Genomic DNA, 17,242 nt, shown 5'->3' with positions numbered 1-17,242 from the left:
AAAGAATAATTATCATTAATACTTATTATTATTATAATATACATACTAATATCAATAATGAAGAAGCAATCGATTGATACAAATGCATTATGACATAAACAGTGTGGAAGGAAAAAAATATTTTCTCTAAAAGATGAAGAAACAGTAGCTCTTTGTGGAAAAGATTACTAGTTCCTCAAAAATGTGTCTCCTCCCTCCCCACACCATTGGCCCAAAGACATTCGTCTTCCTTTGTTAACTGGTTTCTGATGGGCTTTGTCCTACTGAGTGTGAGCTGCTTTCAGTTGGAATTAATCAGAAATGCAATGGTGATGAGGCCATCCCAGACACTGACATCCGCTACATAAACGCTTCCTTGTTACTACCCAGCGCTGGCAAAGAGCAGGGTTGGAACAATGAGAGCTAATGATGGAACTCTGGAAGCTATCATTTTGAATCAGGCCATTACTTATGCCACCCTTGTGAAAATCAAGCCAGGCTCATGCTCCATTTCAGTTCAGCAAGTCCAGGCTCAACCCTAAGCTCAGTGAGGGTTGGTGTACAGGGATTTCAGATGTCCATATGGACTCTGGCTGTTAGCATGGGATGACCACTAGTCAAGACATGTTCCAAACTGCACAGTGAGCCATGGCGCATTACAGGCCAGCCTTGCAAACAGTCAGATGCTTTCTGGCTCGCAAGACCTAACCTAGCTTTTTGGCCAGTGTGGAACCCACCAGAGTCAGCAACTCTCTCTAGGAATTCCTTCTACATGTGCTTGGGAATCTTTCTGTTATAATCCCAGATATATTATGGCTTCTATTCTTATCATTCCAAGAACTATAATAGGTAACTTGAATGGGCCTTAAGATGTAGTTCTTTTCAAAGATGCCTAAGAGTGGGGCTATATTTACCTGTTTCCAAAGGACTGATCCTTTCAGTCCACCTGGGAGAAATCCACCCTCATATGGCAATAGGCTTATCACCGTGGAGAAGATCTTGGGCTCTGCTGCCTAATGACCTAGCTTTGAATCTGGCTCTATCACTTTCCAGCTGTACAGATGCATCAGTAAGCCTTTCTGAGGCCAGCTCAGATTAGCAGAACCACCCATCTGACCAAAGACTTGCGATAACTAACACATACCTGTTGCTTTAAGTTACCAGTTTTGGGGTGGTTTGTTAAGCAACAATAGCTAACTGATGCAGCTGGTTAGTCTAGTTTGATAAAAGCAGATAATCATAAGGCTAGGCCAGCCTGCATAGTTCAGACGTTGAGTGGAAGACAACTGGAAACCACTGGGGATTTCTGAGCAGGACAGAAACATGATTTTGGGCAGGACAGAAAACAGTGCTATAGAAGCTGCATCCTACAGCAGAAAGATAAAGATAGAATGAAGTGAGAAGAACCTGGGAGGCAGGAAAACCAGAGAGGAGTCCTGCCAACAAGATAAAGAGGGCCTGAGACAAGCCAGTGATGGTGGCAATGGAGGTGAGAGAAAGCTCTAAAGAAAGAGCTTAGCTACACACCAGACGTGGAAGGGGAAGGAAAGTTTAGAGAGGTCGAGGACTTCAAGGTTTCAAGCCCGGGTAGCTGAGACGGTGACAAAAAAGGGAGAAAGCAGGAATGGCTGCTGACATGATAGCTGAGATCTCCACAGAATATTCAGGTCCAGTAGGCTTCAGGAACCTGGTGGGAAAAACTGTCTTGAGAGTATTTGGATAGAGATGGTAGAAGGCATGATGCTTAGCAAAAGAAAATGGAGAAGAAATTTGCAAGTTCAAGGAAACAACCTTGACATTCAGACACTGGGTGTATTAGTTATATATTGCAGCATAATAAATTACCTCAAAACTTAGCAATTTATGATTCAGTAATCTAGGAGTGGTTTAGTTGGGTGGTTTTGACTCAGGGTCTCTTATGAGGTGGCCATCAAAATGTCAACCAGGCCTGTAGTCATCTGAAGGCTTCAATGGGGATGGAGAATATGTTTACAAGATAATTCACTCATATGGCTGACGGCTGGAGGCCTCAGGTCCACACCACATAAACAGCACATAGGGCTACTTGAGTATCCTCACGATATGGCAGCTGGCTTCCTCCAGACTGAACAGTCCAAGAGAGAGAAAGAGCAAGGTCTTTTATGATCTAGCCTTGAAAGGCACATACTAGCATTTATGTTATATCTATTAGTCATACAGACTAACCCTGATACAACATGGGAAAGGACTACACACAGGCATGAATACCAGTTGATGAGGATCACGGGGGGCCATCTTGGAAGTTGGCTACCACACTGAGGGTGGAGGAAGAAGACGAGCAAAACTTAGAAAGATGTGAAGAGTGGTTTTATTTGGGACAGAAGACTGCCACATGAGAAGGAATCTGGCTGTCACATCTGTTGGCTCATCTGGCACCTTAAATGGGTTTTTGATCCCCTTCAAAACATCCCACCTCCAGAGACTGTGTCCATGGTAGTGGAGAAGCTCTGAGCCACAGAACACTTACCACGTGCCTGGCAATGTGCCAAACTTTCACTGAAATTGGCACCATCATTTCATCATTTTACAGCCCAAGTTTTCAGTCAATAAGACTTGGGACTGGAATCAGAACCCAAGTTGTTCTACTTATGAGCCTTCACTCTTAGCCTCTCTGACCCATGCCAAGGGTACAGGGACCTACAGTCTTTTGCTGGAACCTCAAACAAGCAATACCCATGTAGGCAAGAAGAGGAAGTGTGAGATGACCCAAGGACACCACAGAAACTGTAGGAAGGGAAACGGACTGGTGCCCACCAAGCCCCTCTTATGTGCCAGGCACATGTTAGACAAAGAAGGAGAAACGGAGGTGTGCTTACCACTCTTGGGATTTGCTGTGCTCTCGGTGGGCTGCTCAGTGAATTTCAGCAGTGGGGATCTTGACCTCTGGATGGTGGGAAGAGTGGGGTCACTGAACAGTATGGTGTCCTTGCTTCCTGTCGTGGAAAAGAGGGGAAATGGACATAATATGTTATCCATGGAGCTGTGGCTACATTTACTCCCACGCAATTAACTTCGGCTGTTTGGATCAACAATGTGCTTCTTCATTTGCAAGTAAAGCTGTGGAAGGGAAATGGCCAACGGGCCCATTGTGTAGCATGAGAACAGGGCAGTGAGAGTCCAATCGGGACATGGCTACCCACAAATGCTATCATTAAAGGGCCGCCTGTTGGCAGAAATGGAGTGATTTCTATGTGGGTGAGCCAATAACAATGACAACAGCAGACTGTTTAGGAAAATGTGGGTTTTGGAACCACACTGAGGTGTTTGTGTTCTGGACTCCATCACTTGCTAGCTGGGTGACCCTCGGCAAGTCACTTAACCTCTCTGGGACTCAGATTCCTTATCTTTAAAATGAGGAAGAATAACAACACCCACCTTAAGAGGTGGTTGTAAGGATGAAATGGATGCTCAATAAATGTCACCAACTGAAACCATTACTTTATAGTGTAAATAGCACTGCTACAGACACTACTGAATTTAACTTGATCATGTAGACCTAATAACAACTCTGTCATAAGGCAGGCAGTTTCAGGTGTCCCAAGTTATCACAGTGAAACTTTCGCTTAGAACATAGTCCCATACTGTTAGTATGAACTCCCTAAGTAGACAGCAGAAAGCTTGGGGGGCAAATAGAAGAAGGAAAGGAAAACCACTGAAACTCCTATTTTAGAGGCTATGGCAAGTTATGGAGATGAGGAGGAGGGAAGTGTGGCTTGGAAGCATGCATATAATAAGCACAGACACACAGACACAAAACACATGGACATGAAGTAAAGCTGCCTCAACTACTCAAAAGAGCCCAAGAGGCACAATTTGATCCCAAACTTTGGTCCCTAGGCTTTAAGGGATTCTCTAGGTGAGAACCACCGTGCCAAAAATGAAAACCTCAGGGGACCACAGACCCAGCCATGTGCCAGTCTTACTGTCTGACTTTGAGCAAGGCCCTCTCTAAAGCTGCATGAAGCCAAATTACTAAATGTCTCTGGGGCTCTGATTGTTGTTGTTGTTAGCTGCCAGCCAGTTGACCCCAACTCATGGCGACCCCATGAACAGGGGACACAACACTGCCCAGTCCTGCACCATCCTCAGGATCGGTTGCAAACTGGACTGTTGTGATCCACAGGGTTTTTACTGGCTGATTTTTGGATGTAAATCACCAGGCCTTTCTTCCTAGTCTGTCCTACTCTGTAAGTTCCACTGAAACTTGTTCAGCATCATAGCAACACACAAGCCTCCACTGATAGGTGAGTAGTGGCCGGGCATGAGATGCATTAGCTGGGACTCTAACTCGGGTCTCCTGCATGTTGTTGTTGTTGTTAAGTGCTGTCGAGTCGGTTCCGACTCATAGTGACACTATAGGACAGAGCAGAACTGCCCCACAGGGTTTTCAAGGAGCGGCTGGTGGATTTGAACTGATGACCTTTTGGTTAGCAGCCGAGCTCTTAACTACTGTGCCACGAGGGCTGCAGGGTCTCCTGCCTAGAAGGCAAAAATTCTACTACTGAGCCACCACTGCCCTCTGGGGCTCTGATTAGAGGCTCTAAAATTCTATGTTTCAGGTTTGGCAGAGCACGGGATGATACTTGTGTAGAGATATCTACTCCTTCCTTAAAGAACCAGGTGAACCACAGACGTAACTCCATCATTGTACCTCTGAGTCCCTTCTATTTGTTTATAATACTGTCTTCCCATTAGGCCATGTCTTACTAACTTCGATTACCAAGACCGTAGTAGAGAGCATGGCACATGGTAGGAGCTCAATAAATATCTGACGAATGCCTTAATAGACGGTTTATGCAACCTTGGGAATTCTGACGTCTTGGTGGACCAGAATGCTTGCTGCTGACTCAGGCAGATGGAAGTGTGTTCTTAACAGGCACTGTTGTTGTTGTAGGTAACTTCGAGTCGATTTTCGACTCATAGTGACCCCATGTGACAGAGTAGAACTGCCCCATTGGGTTTCCTATGCTGTAATCTTTGGGAAGCAGATCACCAGGTCTTTCTCCCACGGAGCCACTGGGTGGGTTCAAACTGTCAACATTTTGGTTAGCAGCCGAGTGCTTAACCATTGCACCACCAGGGATCCTTATTAGCAGGCATCATAGCACCCTGATTTCTCTGCTATCTGAGGGTCATCCTAGAATAATGGAAACCTGATAGAGAGTTGACCCTGAAGTTCTACACCAGCACAGATATTGCTATGTCTTATGTTGAAAAATGCCAGAGATCTTCAAGGCCACAGTCTGGGGAGGTTTCCCGAAAGGAATCCTGGACCTGCAGCTTGAGATATTGTTCAGAGGCTTTGAGAATGAAGTTAATACATTCACTCTCCCTTCGTGATGCAAAGGCACAATCTAGAAACACCCTGATGAGTTAACAGCAATGCAGGCTTTGGTAACCACGATACGATGGCAAATGTCTCTCCATCATAGTAACAGTTCCTGTCCTCAATACAGGGACAGGACTGAATTTTTTGGCCCATCTTTCTCTAGCAGGTGTACAGGCAGCTCTCTAGCCCTTAGGGAACTCAGTCAGAGACACACTCTGCCCCTCTATGTTCCAACCAGTCTTCCAAATCCCCTGTCTTGGTGGCCAAAAAATCAGACTTATGGCCAGAGTTGAGAGCTGGCTGCAGTCGAGTGACACAAGGCAGCTTGAGGAAGATCCTCAGCCTTCCAGCCCTACCTATCATGAGGAAGTCTTCAGAGCAGAAAGTCTCTTTGGCCCTATCCAGCCACTCGGCAATTAATTGTTCCACAATGGCTCCTCAGAAACACTGGTAACAGCAACTTTAAACTTCTCCAGAAAATCTGAGTAACAAGCATGTAGAGGGAAATAGAAGCCACCACTCTCCCAATCTCCATATAAGATGGAGAAAAGAAGAATACTTCCCTAAACTCCCATCTTAAGGTAAAATGTCAAGATTTGATCATGCTTGCAAAATGTTTGAAGGATTCAAAGAACTCCCTTAGAAGGGTCTTGGTTCTATTAATTGTATCTGAGTCCATATTCTATTTATGTTGACCAAACCAAGCTCTGATCTGATGATCTGCTGTCTCATGGTACCATCTTGGCTCTTGGGTGGACTGGAGGACTGGGAGCAGGGACGAGAGTGATGTACAAACTAGAGTCGAACTACAACAAATGAAGAAGGCCAAACGAAGCCCTTACATTCAACTAGCATTTGTGTTTCTGGAAGTTCTCGATCCCTTGCCACACAAAGCCCCTCACCCCTTTCTCTAAAATATACCTAGTACTTTGTTGTTGTTAGGTGCCGTTGAGTTGATTGCGACTCATAGCGACCTATGCACAACAGAATGAAACACTGCCCAGTCCTATGCCATCCTCAAAATCTTTGTTATGCTTGAGCCCATTGTTGCAGCCATTGTGTCAATTCATCTAGTTGACAGTTTTCCTCTTTTTTGCTGACCTTCTACTTTACCAAGCATGATGTCCTTCTCCAAGAACTGGCCTTTCCTGATAATATGTCCAAAGTATGTGAGACGCCATCCTTGCTTCTAAGGAGCATTCTGGCTGTACTTCTTCCAAGACAGACTTGTTCGTTCTTTTGGCAGTCTATGGTATATTCAATATTCTTTGCCAACACCAAATTCAAAGACATCAGCTCTTCTTAGGTCTTCCTTATTCATTGCCCAGCTTTCACATGCATATAAGGTGATTGAAAACACCATGGCTTGAGTCAGGCACACTTTAGTCTTCAAGGTGACATCTTTGCTTTTTAACACTTTAAAGAGGTCTTTTGCAGCAGATTTGTCCAATGCAATGCATCATTTGATTTCTTGACTGCTATTTCCATGGGCATTGATTGTGGAGACAAGTACTTTAAAGTACCAAGTACTTTAAAAACACATTTTTCTCCTCAGGCTGATGTCTGGGTATGAAAATGAAAGAAATAAAATGAAAAGATCAAAGAACCAGGCTCTGCTCTTGTCCAATTATTCGTGGCCTTCAGTGCTTCTTTTTAGAGCTTGAACACGTCCAGCAAACCTCCCCTCAGAGCCATCCAAACACCACTCTCCCTACAGAGGCCCACAAAGGGCTGAGAAATGTAGGCTAACAGGCAGGGGACTGGGAGGATGGGAAGCCATGCTTTCCTTAGGGGCTGGCTTCTTCTCTACAACCCCGTATCTGTTCTGCTTGTTATGCTTTGCTATCTAGATGATTTCTCCATGCAAGCTGTGCCATTTGTTAAACTTGTTTAACTTCTGTCTATTTCCCTGCAAGATGGCATACGTGATGGTTAAGGCTGTGTGTCAACGTGGCTGGGCCATGATTCTCAGTGGTTTGGCAGGTATGTAACAATGTACTTTGGCAGTTATGTGATAACGCAGTCATCCTCCATGATGTGCTCTTATGTGATCAGCGAATCAGTTGTAAGGGGAGTTTCCTCAGGGGTACGGACTATATCCAATATATATACGGATGTTCTGGGAATGTTTGCTTGCTTGCTCTGGATCCGACATCTGGCTTGTTATCGTCTGACCTCCGGTTCTTGAGATTTGAGCCAGTGGCCTGCTATATTGCCTGCCAATCTTGGGATTCATCAGTTTCCACAGCCTGTGAGCCAGCAGCCTGCCGTCTTACCTGCCACTCTTGGATTCATCAGCCTCCGCAGCCTGTGAGCCAGCAGTCTTCCATCTGACCTGCCAATCTTGTGTTCATCAGCCCCTGGAGCTACGTGAGTCAGGAGAAGCCTCCAGCCTGATGCCTGACCCATGGATTTGGAACTTGCCAGCCTCTACAACCACATGAGCCATTTCACTGAGATAAATCACTCTCTCTCTCTATATATATATATGTACAAACAAACCAAAACCAAACCTTGTTGCCCTCGAGTCAATTCTGACTCATGGTGACCCTACAGGACAGAGCAGAACTGCCCTATCAGGTTTCCAAGCAGCAGCTAGTGGATTTGAACTGCCAACGTTTTGGTTAGCAGCCATATCACTTAACCACTGTGCTACCAGAGTTCCATATATACATATATGCTTCACTGGTTTTGCTTCTCTAGAGAACCCAGCCTAAGACAGCATATTTGCCCCAATTCCAGAAAACAGCATGAAGAGAGCTATATACTGTTGGCTGAGAGAGTGAAGAGGGTAGGAGGGCAAAGTCAAAGAAAAATCATAGCATGTTCAGAATCCAACAGTCATTCTGCCTTATAGTAATGAGGTAGGCCCTTCACCATTGTTCTTTAGAGCCTCAGAAGAGATTGTTCTGGATTCTGAATTGTGCTTCTCCAATCCAACTGGCTCCTTGAACTAGTCCCAGCTGCACTAACCCACCCTAGTCCTCTCTTCTCTGAATTGCAGTTACCCAGTACAGGTGGAAAACACTGAAATGAAAATCTGAAGACCTGAGTTCTAATATCAGCCTCTGTGGCCTTAGAAATCATCTTTCTGGGCTTCTGTTTCCTTACAGAAAATAAGGGGATTAGACTAATCAAGAAAGGGGGAAAATATTTCCTCTCACATGTCAACTCTGACCAGGAGATGGCTTCCTAGGAAGCCCAAGTGGAGGACTGTTCTGAAGCCGTATCTGACATCAGCAAGGACAAATGAGATTGATTAGCAATGTCTGTGACTGGTGTGGGCATGGGTGTTATGCAATATACACCAAGTATTCATCATCTCTGAGCATCTTGCTCTCAAATGTCCTTCCAGGTTTAGCATTTGGTGACTCCTCACCTCATTTTTCTCACATGCTAAGGTTTTTATCACTGATTTATTACTCAGTTGCATGCCATTCTGCATTTTCTTCTCACTGCTTCATGTGTACTCATCTTGCTTCCCTAACGGGACTGTAGATTCTTGGAGGGGGTGAGGGGCATGTCTAGAATGGCAATGAGTTCACAAAGTCAATGTTCAAAAAGTTACCAACACATTAATTTATCAGAGGAGGCACTGTGATGGTTAATCTTGTGTCAACCTGGCTAGGCTATGGTGTTTAGTTGTTGGATCAAATATTAGTCTAGGTGTTGCTATGAAGGTATTTACATGTGATTAACATTTAAATTAGTTGACTTAAGCTAAGTAGATTACCTTCTATAAATTGGGTGGACCTCAGCCAATCCGTTGAAGGCCTTAAGAGCAAAACCTGAGGTTTCCTGGGGACATATTCTGTTTTGAGATTGTAAATACACAAGACTGCTGGAGTTTTTAGCCTGTCACCTGACCTACGAATTTTTGGATCTGCCAGCCTTTACAATCACATGAGCCAATATAAGCCATTTCCACAAAATAAATCTCTTTCCCTGTGCGTATATATATATGTGTGTATATGTATATATATATATATGCCTCAGAAGACAGACCTGATGATCGGCTTCCAAAAGATCACAGCCTTGAAAACCCTATGGAGTAGTTCTACTCTGCCCATGTGGGGTCGCCATGAGTTGAAATTGACTTGATGGCAACTAACAACAACAAATACACCCACACACACTGCACGCACACACACACACACACACACACACATGGGTCGCCATGAGTTGGAATCGACTCAGTAGAAACAGATTTGTGATTTTTTGTTTTTTATATATATATACATATATATATATAGACATATATATAGACATATATATATACACATATACATATACACATATATATGTATGTATATATATATATATATACACACATACACACACACACACCCCAAAAACAAAACCAGTTGCTGTTGAGTTGATTCTGACTCATGGCGAACCAATGTGTTACAGAGTAGAACTGTGCTCCATAGGGTTTTCAATGATTGTAATCTTCACAGAAGCAGACTGCCAGGCCTTTCTTCTGCAGCACTGCTCGGCAGGTTCAATCTGCCAACCTTTAGGTAAGCAGATGAATGCAAACTGTTTGAGCCACCCAGGGACCTAATTTGACTCCTACATGGTGGGGGAGGGGGGGAGGGCAGGAAGAGAAGAAGAAAAAAAAGAAGAGGAGGAAGAAAAGACCATCTTTCTTCTGCTCTCCTGTTCAGTAGGTAAAACGGAGACACATGAAATAATAAGCAGGCAGAAGGGACTGATCTGACTGACACCGGAAAAGGCCCTGTCCTCCCTTACTTTCATTTTGGTTTGAAAACAATCACATAACGCGTTGCTTCATCTTAACATCCTTCACCACTATGTAACCCTACTGCTGTTACATAAACTGTGTGAGATCTGGGGAATTACCTCTCTTTATCCTGTCCTCCCACGTTATATCTATGTGGAGGCCAGAAATCAGAACAAACATGGCCATGGCATAAAGTTCATTCAACTGCTTCCCTCAAAGCTAATTTACCATTTAATATTTGCGGTGTTCTAATTGAATTCTCTATTTCACTTGACTATTCTCATCAGAAACAATCAAGGATACAGAGATAATGCACTTCTATTTATTTACATGCAGGGATGATGTCAATGAACTGCTGAAATTAGTCACAAAAATAGATATTTCAAATAGAACGTACTCCCAAATCCCACTGACACATTGTAGCTCAGGCCTTCAGGCAGCAGAAAAGAAGGAAAGAGACAATCGTTATTAATAATAGCCATTTGACGGCTCACCTAGACCAAACAACACCAAAGTTAGAAAATTCTCAGCATTCATACATTTATTCAACATCTACGATTTTATATAGATTGTAGAAATAAAGCATTGCAAAATTTCACTAAGTCATTCCAGAGGGGAATCAAAACTCCAGTAAAAAACACAGAAATGGTAATCTGACTGTACGAATGAACGAGAAGTTGGCCTGCGTTGGAAATTCAGTGCAATAAAAGAAAGGCCTTCAAGTGAAGATAAGGTTTTAACTGCGTGACAAGGTTCTTGCATAAAATGAATCATTCAAGTCCCCAGGATGGCACTTATCAGTAATCAGTTCTGTTGGGTCTTTTGACATCAAGCTCAAGGAATCTCTGCTAAAAATTCCAATTTGTGAAACACATATCCAGGCAGCCTAAGGTAGATATTTAGATTTACATGAGGAAAGCTTGCTGTTGTGGTTGTCCACCTCCCTATGGCAATTTCCATTTATCATACATTATAGGGAAGCAACCACTCTGATTCAAGGGTAGAGGAGACTGGTTTGTGCAGAAAGGTTAAGTAACTAAAAATATATGTACAATGTTGCTCCCAGGAAAAGAGGAGGTGGTGGAAAATGATAAATATAAGTTTCTGAAAAGTGTACAGACAAAGGGGAAGAGCTGACAGTGGCTTCATGAAGGGGGTATTTTACCAAGACAAATGGGATAAATATCGCTTTAATTAAAGCAAAACATCAGACTTTCCCTGCACAATGTCCAACTGAGTATCTCCATAGGAAATTCTGATTTTTAAAGATGGGATTGGGGAAAGAAGGAGAAGCAGGTTAGCAGATTTTGTGAGGTGTACTGGGGGGGGTAGGGAGTTGAGTTTGAAAAATTGTTGGTTCTCACATTCCTTTTTAGTACTGATGGGTAAAATGAACAAATCTTTGTTAAGTTTTCATATTCACTTTTAGGACTGATGATTAAATTGAGCAAATCTTTATAACGTGAAGGGAAAAAAATGAAACAATTCATTACGTTTACAAAAGTTAAAAAAAAAATTATACAGACGCATACAATGAAAATTTCAGAATTTAGGTTAATAGAACATCAGAGTTGCACAGACAAGAACTTGAATACTGATTCCATTTTTCCAATCTTTCCTCTCGAATGATGGTTTCTAAGTTGGAAGCACTTGTAGATTTCTCAGCAACAATTATCTTCAAATAAAAGGACATTGAAAAGGAGGAATCTTCTGTTCAAATTATGTGAGAGCTGCCTTTATTTAAAAGAGGAAAACAATTTTTATGAAGTTCTGCTTACCCGGAAGACTCCACAAACCAGAAACTTCCAGAGTTCTTAATTTTTTCTCTAGTTCAGCCACCCGATTCCCTAGGATTCTGGGGAGGAGGAGAAAAGGACAACAGACAGACTAATGAGTATCCTGTCAGCTCTCAGGGCTGTGAGCAGGCTCCCCGGGAAACTCACTAGCGCCCTGTGGTTGTTGGGTGCTGTCGAGTCGATTCTGACTCATAACGACCCCACGTGACTGAACAGAACTGCCCCATAAGGTTTTTTTTGGCTGTAATCTTTATGGAAAGGAGCCCTGGTGGTGCAATGAATAAGTGCTCAGCTGCTAACCATAAGGTCGGTGGTTTGAACGCACCAGCCACGCCAAAGGAGAAAAGACCTGTCAATCTGCTCCCATAAAATATTTCAGCCTAGGAAGTCCCACGGGGCAGTTCTACTCTGTCCTGTAGGGTCGTTATGAGTCTGAATCGACTTGACAGCACACAACAACAATCTTTACCTAAGCAGACCGCCATGTCTTTCTACCACAGAGCCCCAAGTGGGCTCGAACCACCAACCTTTAGGTTAACAGCTGAGCGGTGCTGAGCCACCAGGGCTCCTTCATTAGTACCCTCACAGGGAGAAAATGTTTTGAGATTTAAGATACATGCTAAAAATGGAGCATTTGTGTATGTGTGTGTAAATGATATATATATATATACTCTATTGAAAGTACATATAAAAATACAAAGTAAAGTGAATAATTCAAAAATATTAAAACGTTGCCATTCAAGTGAGCACCCCTCTCCCAATAGGGTAATTCCCCTGGGAAGCTAAATGATTAGTCCATGCCCAAAACATCTTATGGAATTTCTGTTTGGGAACTGCTCATTGTTTTAGATGGCAATTAATTCTAAACACCCTTAGTAATATCACACCTTGATTCTTTGAGGGTGGATCTGATTTTTAGAAACAACGTAAGGTTGGAAACAAAATAAGGTGGGAAAACATGCTTAGTAATATTGCTTTGGGTTAATAAAACAGCAAGATCTGGCTTCTTAGAGCCAACCTATGTCTTATTGCTGCCCATATCCTTGCTATCTAGCACAATGCCTGGTACACTGTAGGTGTTTAATAAATACATGCGATTAAACAAATGCTTCTCTTTTTTTGTGAACTATACTTATCTATGGAGAGAATTAAAAAAAAAAAAGAGTTTTCAGTAATTGCAGAATCATTAGAATAATTATACTGCTTTCCAAGGTGACCACATTTTGAAGGGTAATGCCCACTGTGACACATAAGTTCTGGAATGTGTACCTGAAGAGACCATACTGTTCACTTGGAAGCCAAACTTCGTGTATGTGTAAAAATAGACAGCAATGTAGGCACACATTTCCCTTCCTTCACTCTACACAAAATTAAATATAATTGGGAAATGATTTGATAATCACCGAAAACTTACATCACTTTCCATTGACCTGGAAAATGAAAAAACAATCTTTATTTTCTTTTGGGCATTTTCTTGGCACTGCTATGCTAAAATGCTGTGGAAATAACCTTAATAGCAAAGTTTCAATTCCTTTCAGCAGGAGGAATCAGAACACCAGAATTGTTCTCCTACCTCTCTTTATGTTCCAGAGATAGCTGGAGACATGAATATGTATAAATCTGCACATACCTATGGCTTTGGATTCTTCCTTATTTTACCTGAATTGACTTGCAGCATCTTACTTGATATTCCCTTTCGGTTCACAGAAAACTCTTTGACTTACTCTATGTGGTTTTCTTCATCTAGATACTTAGAGCTTTTCTTTTTGCCTTTTCCTTAAGTCTTAAATTCTGCATAGTCTTTATCAATACTTTCAGTTTTCACTCCATTTGTTGGGTCTATACTGCTTTCATGTCCCTGACGCTTCAACAAACACCATTCTTCGCAATCTCACTTTCAATGTTTTGGTCAGACCTTCTGATCTAAGTTCCTTTTTCCCTTTTCAGCAGCTGATAGGTTTGCGATGCAATCACAACAGTGTTCAAGTTGATGCCTGTTTCTTAACGGGATCAGATCATCTGCATGTGGCTGGCTGTGAGAAACGAAAGATAAGGCTTAATTCTTTTGGGTACACTGAGGGATGCTGCCAGGCAACAGCTGGAAGGTGTGGTGAAGAGGCATGTGGATGTATTTTTCCTGATGTACCTGGATGCCACACTCATTTCTCCCAGAAATGGACTGAGGCAAATCCGCTGGTCTCCCCAACACATCTGCCATTAGGGACACTACTTACGTTTGTCAGCAGTGAATGCTTTTATCTTTGGCCTGGCTCTTCCAGGCATCTGACACAGGGTTATTGTTGTTGTTGGGTGGCCTCAAATCGATTCCAACCCATAGCGACCCCAGGTAACGGAGTAGAACTGCTCCACAGGGTTTTCTAGGTTGGAGTCTTTATGAAAACAGATCGCTAGGTCTTTCTCCCACAGAGCTACTGGGTGAGTTCAAACCACTGACCCTATTGGTTAGCAGCCGAGCACTTAACTCTTGCGCCACCACTGCTCCTTGATGCAGGGCTGGAGGTAGTAAATTGGAACCTGTAGTACTTGTGGTAATAATAATATCAACAATGACAATAACAACCATATCACTGTTAACACAAACAGCAGCTAATCTTTCCTAAGTTCTTAGTATGAGTCAGTAACTATGTTAAAACCTACTGAATTTACATTATCTCATCTAACCCGACAAAAACCCACCAATGTAGATTGTATTATTATCCTCCTTTTACACATGTGGAGCCTAAGGAACAGAGAGGCTAAGCAGCTTGCCCAAGGACACACAGTTTGTCTCAAACCAACCTCTGTCTTTTCCCAAACCCCAGCACTTTCACACACCACACTCTCCTACTCCCATTAGGAAAAGAAGACACAGAAGTTAGTTAACTTGACCAAAACCACATACTGAACTCAAAGGCAGGGAGTCCAGATTTGAACCCAAGTCTCAATTTGCCTCTGAAATGCATGCTCATTCCAAAAAAAGGTGATCCAACAGAATGTGGAAATTATCAAACAATATCATTAACAGCGCACACAAGTAAAATTTTGCTGAAGATATTTCAAAAACGGTTGCAGCAGTACATCAACAGGGAACTGCCAGAAATTAAAGCTGGATTCGGAAGAGGCCATGGAACAAGGGGTATCACTGCTGAGGTCAGATGGATCCCGGCTGAAAGCAGATAATACCAGAAAGATGTTTAGCTATGTTTTATCAACTATGCAAAGGCATCCAGCTGTGTGGATCATAACAAATTGTGGATATTGAGAAGAATGAGAATTCCAATATATGTAACTGTGCTCATGGGGAACCTGTACATAGACAAAGAGACAGTCATCACAACAGAACAGGGTGGTTTAAAATCAGGGAAGTTGTGCCTCAGAGCTGTATCCTTTCACCATACTTATTCAACCTGTATGCTGAGCAAATAATCCAAGAAGCTGGACCATATGAAGAAGAATGGGACATCAGGATTGGAGGAAGACTCATTAACAACATTCAATACGGAGATGACACAACCTTGCTTGCTGAAAGGGGAGAGGACTTGAAGCACTTACTGATGAAGATCAAAGACCACAGCCTTCAGTATGGATTACAGCTTAACATAAAGAAAAGAAAAATCCTCACAACTGGGCCAATAAGCAACATCATGATAAACAGAGAAAAGACTGAAGTTGTCAGGGATTTCATTTTACTTGGATCCACAATCAACATCCATGGAAGCAGCAGTCAGGAAATCAAAAGATGCATTGCATTGTGCAAATCTGCTGCAAAAGACCTCTTTAAAGTGCTGAAAAGCAAAGATGTCACTTTGAAGACTAAGGTGAGCCTGACCCAAACCACAGTGTTTTCAATCACCTCATATGCAAGCTGGACAATGAATAGGGAAGACTGAAAAAGAATTAATGCCTTTGAATTGTGGTGTTGGTGAAGAATATTGAATATATAATGACTGCCAAAAGAACCAACAAATCTGTCTTGGAAGAAGTACAACCAGAATGCTCCTTAGAAGCAAGGATGGCAAGACTATGTCTCACATACTTCGGACATGTTATCAGGAGAGATCAGTCCCTGGAGAAGGACATCATGCTTGGTAGAGTAGAGGATCAGTGAAAAAGAGGAAGACCCCCAATGAGATGGACTGACACAGTGGCTGCAACAATGGGCTCAAGCATAGCAATGATTGTTAGGATGGCACAGGACTGGGTAGTGCTCCATTCTGTTGTAAATAGAGTCACTATGAGTCAGAGCCAACCTGATGGTACCTTACAACAACAACAATCATTTCCATCTAGTAGTCTAGGAAAATCCCTAAATTGCCAAGCTTCTGGATAGACTTTCCAATAGTAGTTTCTAATCCAGTGACATCATTGAAGATAGGGTTAGGAAATTTAACACAGACAGAACTCAAGAGCTAGCCACCACTGCGTCTCTGTCCTTATACTCTGGATAGTACATAGAGTGGGAATACCTGAGTGAGGGTCTTTGGGGAGAGCCCAGTACTAAAGAGCAAGAAGATGGCTGTGGCCCTATGCAGACCTCTAGGTGCCCCAGTCTGTCCTGAGTCTCCAGGTGGGCTTCTCTTGAATCTCTGCTCTGATACATCACACCTTCTTGCTGCTAGCCAAGATCTTGAACTTCCAGTCTCATTTCACCTTTGGCCAGAGAAGGCGAAGGGCACAGGATAGTTTTAGGCATAGCAGGAAGGGTGGCAACAGGCTATCATGTCCTCATACGTTAGCTACCTCCTTCCCACCCCTGCACCAGCAAGGTTATGGGCTTGTTGGGAAGAACTGGCCTCTTCTGTCAAAGCTTTCCACTAGTTATTCTCCAGATTAGAAGACAAGTGAACCTCATCTCTTCTTTAGCCATAGCCAGACCACTGTAACTCTTTGGCAAGAAGTACCTCAAGCAAAATATGAACTACTTTAAGGTCTCCTCAAAATGTAAAGTCCTTTAGGATGGCTCCCACTGGACCTTTGGGGGCGGGGAGGGACAGCAGAAAACCAGCAGAGGGCACACATGCTTACAGAAAAGAATACCTTTATAAGTGTATAAGGCTCCACCTACTCAAAAAAGCTATTTGATTATTTCAGTTACAAAAGGCTAAATCATGGGGATAACAGTAAGCAGATCAAATTACATTCTATTCTTATCCATCACCTCCATTTGTTGTATAATTAGTTCCTTTACATGGCCCCAAATTAAAAAAAAAACAACAAAAAAAACTTGTTGAAAGTATGAACTTAAGATCTTCTATGTATTAAAAATAGCACATTAGGTACTTTATGTACTGATATAAAGCCATCTCCCAGGTCTATGTTACAGGGGGAAAAAAACAAAGTACAGAACAGTGTGAA

At 42.6% G+C, this 17,242-nt stretch overlaps 1 protein-coding gene across 1 annotated transcript in view; it reads right to left on the bottom strand.

Annotated features, from left to right (window-relative positions):
* The window catches only part of CCDC149 (coiled-coil domain containing 149), a 127,586-nt gene that overhangs the window by 10,741 nt on the left and 99,603 nt on the right, over positions 1-17,242 (bottom strand). The window contains exons 10-11 of the mRNA XM_012555198.2: positions 11,870-11,946; positions 2,835-2,951 (exon numbers count right to left, since the gene is read on the bottom strand). Of these exons, the coding sequence (XP_012410652.2) occupies positions 2,835-2,951; positions 11,870-11,946 (194 nt within the window). The remainder of the gene's footprint in view (positions 1-2,834; positions 2,952-11,869; positions 11,947-17,242) is intronic.

This window comes from Trichechus manatus, unplaced genomic scaffold (assembly GCF_000243295.1).
Source record: "Trichechus manatus latirostris isolate Lorelei unplaced genomic scaffold, TriManLat1.0 scaffold00034, whole genome shotgun sequence".
NCBI lineage: Eukaryota > Metazoa > Chordata > Mammalia > Sirenia > Trichechidae > Trichechus > Trichechus manatus.
Note: the sequence above shows the minus strand (reverse complement) of the source record. Positions and strands in the feature narration are given on the sequence as shown.